At 37.5% G+C, this 11277-nt stretch overlaps 1 protein-coding gene across 1 annotated transcript in view; it reads right to left on the bottom strand.

Moving 5' to 3' along the window:
* Nucleotides 1-753: 753 nt before the first annotated feature.
* Nucleotides 754-11277, bottom strand: part of DPYS (dihydropyrimidinase) — a 33734-nt gene continuing 23210 nt past the window's right edge. The window contains exons 8-10 of the mRNA XM_075743509.1: nt 5241-5448; nt 2392-2497; nt 754-888 (exon numbers count right to left, since the gene is read on the bottom strand). Of these exons, the coding sequence (XP_075599624.1) occupies nt 2423-2497; nt 5241-5448 (283 nt within the window). The 3' untranslated portion in view covers nt 754-888; nt 2392-2422. The remainder of the gene's footprint in view (nt 889-2391; nt 2498-5240; nt 5449-11277) is intronic.

Here is an 11277-nt window from a genome sequence, read left to right as displayed (position 1 = left end):
AATCCTATCCTACAAAAAAGAAAATATTAGTTACATCAGGAAAAAATGTTTTTTGAAATTAATGCATTATGCTTTTGCTCTAGTGATCCCGCTTCATAAGCCTTCAAGTTATGGGTGTTTGTCTCTCCATAAAGCAAGAACACAAAACAGTACTGTAGGTGAGTTCACCAGTATAGTTATTGTAGGATTGCCTAGGGTATAACAAAGGAAACACTTGAACACTCCAATAAACGCTTGGCTGTGCAGCTGGCAGGGACAAAATATATAAACTCCTTTAAAGACAGGGACAGGGAGATGTAGCAGCAGCTCTAAAATAGTGACAGTTCCCCTGAATCAGCATTTTTCTGTTTTGTTGTTGTTTTTTTTTTTTTCCCTGGGAAGGGAAAACCAAAAAATCAAATTTAGCATCAGCTATCAGAATTCTCTGCATTGCAAAACACAACAGAGATCTTCCTAACACATGAAACTAGAGAATTAGAATTCATCTCCTGTGACCTAACAGAGCAAGAATGTAGAAAAAGTGCTTAAAGGCCATTGCTCATTGCTTTGACTTTGTAAAAGTTAGCTGATACCTTCTAAAGATAAATATTGAGAAATACCATCCCCAAACTTACCTACATTTAAGAACCTACAGAGCTGCTGCCACATTATCATTGTAGTTATTATTTTATTATTACTCCATTTTCTAAAAAGAATTTTCCAGTTCTAATAACAAAATTCCTTTTAAAGAGAAATTGCAATGACAACTTTCACGCAGAAGCACAGTATAATGTTTATTGGTTATTGTCGTTTCATGTTGGCTCTTGAGAAGTTGATTGTGGATTGATTGTTGGACCCAGAATGCACTGCTTTGGTGGGGACAGCAGGGTCATTTTCATTTGCTTTTATCTACAGAGGAGAAAAAGACAATATGATACAATCTTTCAAAAGAAAATCTCTGCTTTGCAATTTGTCACTCAGAGAGGTAATAATGGAGAAAGAGTGCTAGGAGCTAGCCTCCCTCACTCTATTGCAGCTTTAGCCTTTAGTCCTCTCTATTACGAAAGCTTTCTCCCTTATGACAGAGGAAAACAAATAGCATGCTGCGCTCTGCTGCTGCTACTGATGCCCTGGATGAAGTTCCTTGTGAGGGAGCTTTAAATGAATGATACAATGAAATGTGGAAAAGCTAACCTCACCCTCCCACCATTGCAGGTTTGTTCCTGTCCTCATATTAACTAGCACTAAGAACAAACCCATTTTAGGTGAGGTACAAACTGGGGCATTACCTCCATCTATTGGGAAATCATTTCTCAAACTAGCTAATCTCATTGTCGGTACACATATGCACCCAAAAACTCATCCTGGATTTTGTCATGCTTAAGGCCACTCGCTGTCCCCCCAACCCATGCTAATCAACTCCCCTGCTGTAGAAGACAACATTTCAGCTGCAGTTGGCATACAGCAGCATCCTGTCTCAATTGTGCTTCCTGAAGGTCTTACATAGTTCTTTCACTTTTTCCTGAAGCACTTCTTCTGCTTGTTAAACAGTTAAAGAGTGAGGTGGTGTTGCCTAGTCCCTCTCCTCAGCTGTCTTATCCCACCCGTATGTTGCACTGCACTGATCCTTGCTAGGTTCTTCTGAGAGACAGTTCAACTCACTAAGCCAACAGAAAACTAACCCAGAAAAAGGAAGCTAATAACTGTTTTCTGCTGGCTTAGCAAGTAAATCAGCTCAGAGAACGATCTACCAAGCACCAGGGTGTATACAGGTGAGGGAGTGTCAATAACCAAGCTACACACTGTGGACACTGGAGAGGAGGGAAGGGGAGATACAAGTGTATTCCCCTGTTAGCCTCTGAGGCACTGAGCCTTACAGTAGGTCAACCATCCATTAGACCACTGCAGGCATTGCAGCACCTCTGTTGCATACAGACAGCTGTTGTCCTTGCAAAACAGATATATCAGCGTAACCCAAACAGTACAATTGGTGGAGAGTTATTGTCTGTAACACAGGGACACTAGAGAACGTGATTTTTCACCACAAGCTGGTTTTGGGTTTTTTTCTGTAAATTTGCAAGCCAAACATTTATGCTTTGTTTGTACTCCTGGTGCTAACTGAACTCAGGTTTTCTATGAGCCTTCATACCCATGTCTCAGTATAGCAGTTAAACTCCATTTGTTTCTCTCAACTGAACTTTTAAAATGAGGCTTCAATCAGAAAGAGGTCCTCCATACCTGGGCTGCCACACATTTTCATCAAATTTAAAGATACCAAGACAATTCAGCTTCTGAAAGGGCTTATTTCAAAAAGCCTGTCACAAGCTAGATGGCCTGCTGCACTTTTGTTTTCTTGAAATTTCAGAGAAGCATTAAGGAAAGTAGTTTTCACTAAACTGAAGAGACATTTACCTGCAAGAGCAAAAACTGGGGAATGAGCCTATTATTTTGGTGTGAAGGATGTTCCTGAGACCACGTCTTTATATGGTTCTCTCTTAACAGGAACAGGCTGACAGACCTGCAATAAAACATTTCAAATCTTTCACTATTATTTGTCTTCCCCTTGCAGCTGGTAATTGGACACAATTAAAATAGCAGTCTTATGATAACCTAGCTTTGTATGCTATGCATCCCAACACTTTCAGCAAACCTCTCTCTTGAAAAGATCCTTTACACTGGGATTAAACAGTTCTCAGCTTTCATCAGGAGCTGGGTGGCTCAATCTGTTCAGCACTGTAATAAAGCAATTCAAAACCCATTTTTTTAAAGAAGGAACTGACCATGTTCCACCTCTTTTTACTGATGCTTCTCCCTTCATTAGTCCAAACAGATCTTGGAGTGGCAAAACCCCAGAGATTATGGCACATAAATAATTAGGATATGCTAAAACACAATCATAAATCAGTTAATCTAGTTGCTTCTGTATATTTCTTTAATCTTGGTTCAGCTACTTCAGGATATCCCAGGACAGAACAGGTACAGAGAAAACACACACACCTGAGCTGCTCTCCAGGACAGCTGACTCGCTCCATGTTCAAGCTATAAGCTTGTTTTTTCTTAATCACATTTTCCAGTGATGCTCTTAATACAGGTAAGAGAGGTTCATGAACATCAGTGAAACACAGTGAATCCTGCCTTGCGTGGGTATCTACCATCCACCATCGCAGCTGCTGGCTACAGGAGGTTGAGCTGGTTGAAAAATCACTTCTGAAGACATGTTGTGCTTGATGTTTTACTTAAGGGAAAATTCTCTCTAGCTTTAATGGGAAATGGAAATCACCACGTTCACTGAAGTCTTTCAGAATTCTATAATTATCAAATTTCTTATAAATTTTAGTTCAGGATTGATATTAATCTTCTAACAGGGGATATAAGGCTTTAGCAGAGATGCCAGGATCTGGAGTCACTAAAACTCAGCTATGCTTGAGGAAGCACCTAATTATCATTTAATAACTGCAGCATTGTTCTCTTACATGAAAAGTTTTTGCTGGTGTAATGCCAGTACAAATCTGTTTTCAGTAGCTAGTTTCTATTTCCATTACCTGGCATTTATTTTGAATTAAAAGTCAAAGGGATCAACATTGCACAACAAAGAAAGTGCTATAATAATAAGCAGCCCTCATTAACAAAGTACCAAATATCTTCAATGTCCAGTGGATTAAATAGACTCACAGGCACATGCAACTTTGTGCATGATACATATCCCACTGAAGACAGAGCCAAAGGACTATGATTTCTAAGAGGAACACTGCAAAGAGAATCTATCATCTAGATTAAAAATGCAGAAACAGTCTCCTGTAGGTGAACAATTCTCACTATTTAGCCTGTGAGACAATCTTATCTGCATCTGGCCATGGAATGGCATGACCTTTGGAGCAATTGTTTCAATTCGGTTAAATGTTCAGTGGAAAGGGAAGACTTTTTTCTCTGAACAAATTCACAGTTAGGACTACTGGTTCACTTCTACTATATCTGGGAAGTCTAGGCACTTTCCTTTGCCCTTCTTTTCCCCTAGGAACATTAACCTTCATTCACATTGCAAAGATGAAAAGAATATATAAAAATTGTGGACAGATTTAAATGAAGAATCTGGTTTCAAAATAAAAAGCAGAGTAGAAACAGTATAGTTAGGTGCTAATGTAATGCAAGTGAAAATCTGTCTAGTTTATCTAATTTACACTGACTACTGGTACCAAAAAAAAAAAAAAAAGAAAAGAAAAGAAAAAAAGAAAAAAAGTGTTCCTTTATGTTTGGAATCCCCCAAAATGCAATCATCTGTTTTCTGTTTGTAGTTCCCAGGGAAAATGTGTGTACTCATGAGGGGACATCCCTGCCTATCCACTGTGTTATGTGTATCAACTTGCACACAGCCCAGCAGCTCCTGTGAAAGTATGGTCTTTGGAGGAAAGCCTCACTCAGCCACTTTCACCTGCCTTTCTCAAGACAACAGCAGGAAGAAATATATAGAATTATCTTGGAAGCATTTCAATGAGCCATATCTCACATGGATGCTAGTCTGATTCAACTTTTAGATCCAGCAGTGAATCCCACTGATTGAGGTTGTGATTTTGAAATATACTTAGTCTGGATGCCTTTGAAACTCCTACCCACAATAAGTAACACTAGGGACTCAAAAGCATTCTTCATGAAGCCGTGCATGGTAAATACACACTGAGAATTCAATCTGCATGTATTTTGCAATATTTCTCTTTTTAAAAAAAAAGTAGAAGAGCTTGAACACAGCTATCTTGCTTGGTCCAGCAGTACACTTTGCACATGTTTAGCTTTTAACACATTCTTGCTGGAACAGAGCCAAGTGTTCAATATTCTACAGCTCCAAACATCTCATCCATGAAAGAGAATATTATTGATCTCTTCCTCAGTATAACATTTCTTCCTGCATATGTTGTTAAGCCTTTCTGATTTTCAGTGAAATCAGTGATGAAATCTAGCAGTTAGTCAGATTACCTATGAGCAAAACTTTGTTCACTTTTATTGCAAGTGGGACATATTTATTTTTAAAAGTATGCAGGCTTAGTCTATGAGCTATAGAGACTACCCTAAGAGCAGGAGTTAGTCTATGATATTTTTCTGTAAGATAAAGAGCAATAAAAATTGAGTCCTTAAGTTTCATTTCCTCCCACCTTGGCAGATTTTGATTAGTAAGGGAAATTACCATTGAATCCCCAAACCTCTCTTCCCAAGAGCGAGTTATCCTCATGTTGTACAAAGCATTACAGAGATTTATTAGTTTAATTAACCTGCTCCCGCTGCCTGACTCGTTTGTAGACATATGGAGGGAATGGTGGACGGGAGACATATTTGCCTTCTCCTGCTGTGACACTGAAAGCTCCGCCTTCATAAACCACTTTGCCTCTTGAAACTGTTGCAACTGGGACTCCGTGGCAGACCATTCCTTCAAATATATTGAAGTTGTTGGCCTGGTGATGTGTCTTTGCAGATATTGTCCTGTGTTTACAAAACAAAACAACACCCAAAATTACTATGATCCTTGCATTTTACTTCATTATAAAATTTTGAGAGATAGATAAAGGAAGAAAATTTAGCAGCATTATTAAACTACGACATTGTATGGTACATCATGGAACAGCTGTAAAAATAGGATAGAGCATTAACATTTCATTGAACAGTAATTGCATTTCAAGAGAATGAAGAGGGAGTCAAAAGGACAGAACTCTGCAGCCTTGAAACACAAAATTTTCCACTAGAAAGAGATTAGTGGGGAAAAATATCAGGTTGTAATATTTTATTTGGATAACATGATTTCATTCTGCCTTGTCAAGCAAATATTTATGCACAATAAGGTCAGAAAAAGCTCTGACCTTTTAGCCAGAATGACTTGCAATTTCAAGTTTGAAAAGTATGGCTGCAATGTTTCAAAGATTGAGACTCACAAATAAGACAAGGACTGTTTCACTGGAAAGTCAGTAGATGGTAATGAATTTTGGTAACTCTTAATGTGAGCTAGATTGATCCAGTGACTGACACCCAAATATCTCAGTGCTGCTAAATAACAATGACAACATCACGCTTCTACATACCTTTCCTCCAAAAGTATTAAGCAAATTTTAATTTTAGACCTCAGCAGCACTAATCTGAGCTACAGTATTATTGCTTGCTTTATGCATAGACCTCATTCTTTATGATGACCATTTTTCCAGCCAATTTCTCCAACCCCAACTGGCTACATTAAAGGCAGAGTCAATGCTAGAGCTGACATTAGCATCTGGAAATTCAGGCTGTGCATACTTCCTTTACTATTTTCCCTACTGAGCTACTTACTGTCTACTGTATCTAAAATGGGTCATAAGATTTTGAATTTTAGTTAATTATTTTATTAACTTCCTGTTTCCAATCTACAGATAATTTTTTATAATTTGGAGAGTTTATATTTTTATTATCATCTGTAATTTCTAGAAGGAAGGAAGCTTCATGCTTTTGGCTAGCAGTCAGAATTTTCCAGAATGGGTGCTCACACAATCAAAAACCTATCAATCATGCATAAATAGTATTAATGCTAGTCCAGAGACTACATTTTTTGCAACAGAATTATCAAAGTCAAAACTAATATGAAATATTAATAGATTAAAGTATGGATCTATTTGGATAATAGTTTTTTTAAAACTTTAGTTATCAAAATGAGAAAACCACAACAAAATCTGTATCTTACTTGAAGTATAACCATTTTCAAAAGTAATCACATATCAAATATTTCAAATGATTACTTATACAGAGGAAAAAAGAATTTGTGGAGGGATACTTTGGTTTTCTTTCATATCGATCTGTTGAACTAAGAAAAATTGGTTCGACCAAGAGCTACATTTAAATCTTTAAATCTCAGTGCCAACTGACTTTTCAAAGTCTGTATATATAGAAATACTCTCTATGGCCGATCTGGCCATAGGAATAAAAACTTTTCCTTATTCAGCACACCTTGGACAGAAAACTTACACATGCCTGCTCATCAATATCAGCATCATCTTCCTGATTCAGAGTGGAAAGAGTGAGCAATAGAAGTCAGACCTCTCTTGTATTCACCGGTTCTATGAATACTGTCAAACAACTTTATCCATGGGTGTTATAACAGCCCTACAACGAGTTTGTGAACATATTCCTCTAGCTTATTGCATTACCCTTATGGGTCCAATTGCTAGAAGAGTAAGTAAGAACAACTGTAACATAATTATCTTTAGGATTCTCTGGGTATAGATCATATCTATTTGCTCAATAGCACTGGGACACAAAAAGAAAAATGGAAAAGGTAATTTGAGCAAACAAACAGAAAAACAAGCAAGATCCTTCAACTCAATATGTGAGCTGTTTAAACGTGCTATAGCAGGATCACTAGAGGTAAACATGCCTCAGAGGTAAGTACATCCTTCATAAAAAGATACAAAATGAATGGAAGTTAGCACAACTTTAAGAAATATCCATTTGTACAGATAAACCTTACAGTATGACAAAACACTTTTCCCAGAGGTTGTCTCAACAACAAACTTGTATAAAACTCATTTATAACTCTTCTGTTGAAACAACCCTTAGATCATGCTGCTCTTTCTGAAGGTGAAGTGCATTCTCCCTAATGGTGATCACCAAAATTCGTCTGTCATTTAACCCCTTGACATTAATCAATGGCAGTGAAAGGTTCAGGTAGCAAGCGAGCAACCAATTAAAACAGAAATAGATGGTATGCTTGGGTCTGAAGCTCACAACTCAGCAACCTTATGCAACAGACTGTTTACTGCTGTATCATTCATTTTAGTAGCTTGCCAGGAATCTCAGCGAAATTCCAACGTTTGCTCTGAATGTCTGACCACTCAGCTAATGGCAAGAATGGCTGTAACCTACTTACAATACAAGAAATCAAGACTGCCACCATAGTGAAGTATAATGTAACAGCTGTCTCCAGCATCCTAAGTGATGCCTGACATAAGGGATTACTCCACATGAGAGCATAGATTCTGACTCCCAGCTTCAAAAACGTGTATTGGATTTTTTTAAATAAAATTTGTACAATTCTCTAATTCTGGTTACAAATTACAGTGGCTCTTGTTTCAAGCAATCCTTTCTCAAATGGACACTGAGATTAGAATGTTTACTTCAACATTTAAAAGAACATTCTCCTCTACAGAGAGGATACTGCAAAGACATGAGGCCCTGTTTTGTTCCTACTTACATCAGTGTTTCCATGTAATTCAGCTGCTTTTGATACATCCATCTTGCAAAGAGGTTTTAGGCTATCAATATAAAAATTGACATTCCTCTACTACCAAAGAGGAAGACATGCTTCTGAAATTGTTTTTATTTCAATCCAATGCTTGTGTCCAACTAATTTAGTCAAATAGCAATTATTTTAGTCTAAGAGCAATTACCAGATTTTCTCTGACTGTGAGGAATCAGTGACTAGAAAGCCTGTATTTATTTATGCTTTATGTGAGAAAGGGCTTTATAGTCACTCCTGGAATATTATATCTAAATAAACTACAGACTGAAGTTTGAAATTTAGAAAAAAAGCATCAGATTAGACTAACACAGCAAGCTGTAGGGTGAAATTCAAGACTGTACAGGTGGTCAGCTCAAAAATTATGCCCTGAAGATTTGTTAAGGAGTTAGAGGTACCAGTTTTCATTTCACGTCAAACACAAGTCAGGAGCATCATAAACATATCTACGCCTCAGTCAGAGCCTGAAATGCTAAATAGTGAGTTGCAGGAGGGGCAACTGGATGAAGGGAGACTATTAGACATTAGAGTGATTTTCTGCCCCTCATAATGCATAAGACATGAAGCTACTTCAGCCCAGTGAAGGTGGATCTGTTTGACTAGAGTGAGCTCTAGAACCTAAACTTTGACTGCTGTGAGGATTATCACTTTAATTATCAAGATGGGCCTAAGAAAATGAAGAATTTAATTACTTTCAGTGGAAACTGGATGTATACCTCACACAGTTGTCTTAAAAAATTCCAGGTACGGGAATAAAAAGGAATTCTGTAGTCAACAGCCCTTAGGCAAGAATAGCTGCTCAACATCTCAGTAAAGGGAGGACACCTATTTAATAATTAATTAATTAATTAATTAACTAAAAACATATTCATAAAGGTAGCTAAAATGACCCAAGTCCATTGTTGAAGAGAAGACAACTGCTTTGTTGACATCTGCCATAGAAAACCAACTTATGTAAGAGTGAGTATTTAGCTGTAAGCAAGTTCTCTCAGTGCTTACAGTGCAGGATCTCTAAGCTTTTTGGAGCTGGGTAAGTGAGAAATGCCGGTTTGCTGAGGATAGCATCAGCCTTTGTGAGTTGCCTCTTCACATCACTTTCAGATGCCTTTGAACTCTCCATATTGTTAACCTGCTTTTCTAAAATCTAGAAAAAGTAGATTGTACACATTTCTGTGCTATCCTGAGCCACCACTCATTTATAATGATAAGTTAAACTTTGTTAGAGAGTCAGTTTTATTAAAAAGACAAGCAAAGGAAGTGGGAAAAAAAAGAAAAAAAGGAGAAAATCTTAAAATCTTAAAATCTATGTGCAAAAATGTTAGCTATAAGCTATAATGTGGATTAAAAACCCCCATGGTCTATTTTATATAAAGGAATTCCAATAACTGCACATGCAAATATATGCAGGCAATTATTCATAAAGTTGTATTCCTAGCCTCTTAAAAAATATCTTTAAATAAGCACTGCCTTTGAGTAGCCATATGAAGTGAGGAGATTTATGGATAAAATAACAGATGGAAGAAGAGGTAGGAAGTTAATCTTTGGGAGCTCCAAGTCAAAGTGACTTATCTGAGGGATGGGATCTTTATTTCCTGTGATCATACCTCCTAAAATTCATCATTTTAAGATGGGTAGAGAATGACAACAAAATTATTTTTCTGATTATGGTAAGTAACTAATTTATTAACAATACCATCAGTCTGGTCCTATCAATCACTCCAAGCTGATATGGGATGGAAGTGAAAATTGTCAAACTGTATAATGGCCAGGAGGGAAACAGTAATGAGAAATTAAGATTGCAGAAAAGCATAAAAAGAGAGGAAAATACAAATTAGTCTATTCAATCACTAAGGAAGATCTGGAAGTGATTACCAGGGGAAAAAGGCAAGGTTATTTAAGGAGAAAATAAAAAAGATTTAATTTTTTTGGGGTAACATTTCTAAGATTCAGTTCTCTAAAGAGAGCAGCTGACATTTTGCGAGACAGCAAGTTACTAGGGAAACGTACATCATGCTCTCTGAGAGAGGCTTATTTTGTTACAGTTCACAGAATCAGAGAGTCATTGAGGTTGTAAAGCGTCTCCAGAGATCAGCTATTCCAAGCCCTCTGCTCTGGTCAGGGTCAGACAAAGTAGGTTTCTCAGGGCCATATCCAGTTGGGTTTTAAGAACCTTCAAAGATGGAGAGTCCACAATCTGTTTGGCAACCTGTACCAGTGTTTGATGACCCTCATAGCAAAAAAAAAAGTTATTTCTTATGTTTAAATGGAATTTCCTGCATAGTAATTTGTGCCTATTGTTTCTTTCTCCATGTCCTTTAATTTGAGATAACAGGCTTTTGACAGGAACTCTGATTCTAGTGAATTAGTGCACATTCATGCATGCACATGCTTGCACTTGTGCAAAAGAATATGGGACTATTGAAAATGCCAGAACATATTTGTCCTATGCATACATATTTGTATGCCACATTATTTCATTTTGCCTCATTGTGTCTAGATGTACTTATCCATGTACTCAGAATTCAAAATTATGCTCATTTATCAAAAGAGTAAGACAGTTGCAGTATTATTTATTCTAATCATCTGCTAACATCTTGGTTTCTTCCTCTTTCACATTACAAAAAATTACAGGCAGTTGCTTGGCAAAGAGTGCTTAAATGTTGTTATTTGTTTCCACTTAAGCCTCTGAGGCTGAAGACTTGACTACAAATGAGACAGGCATAGGCTGCAGATTTTGGTTCTAACAAGTGCAGAAGATTTATCCACAAAGATATCTACACACAAAGGCATTGAGGGAACATATGCCAGCAGACTGGGGCACTCTGACTTCTCACTGATTTGCATCCAGTGACCGTTTCCCCTAAAATGTATAAACAACACTGCAAACAGGCTAGAAACCACATCTTTCCTAGTCATGTCACAGCAGGTAGATTAGAGAGTGACGTGTCCTTTTCCTCCCTCTCCTCCTCAACTCAGGACTCCTGCATTCCCTGCTAATCAGGGATCCTGCTCCAGCAGCAGTGCACTTGGGCTGCAGCCATCACTGCTGTGCTCAG

Source organism: Balearica regulorum, chromosome 2, assembly GCF_011004875.1.
Source record: "Balearica regulorum gibbericeps isolate bBalReg1 chromosome 2, bBalReg1.pri, whole genome shotgun sequence".
NCBI lineage: Eukaryota > Metazoa > Chordata > Aves > Gruiformes > Gruidae > Balearica > Balearica regulorum.
Note: the sequence above shows the minus strand (reverse complement) of the source record. Positions and strands in the feature narration are given on the sequence as shown.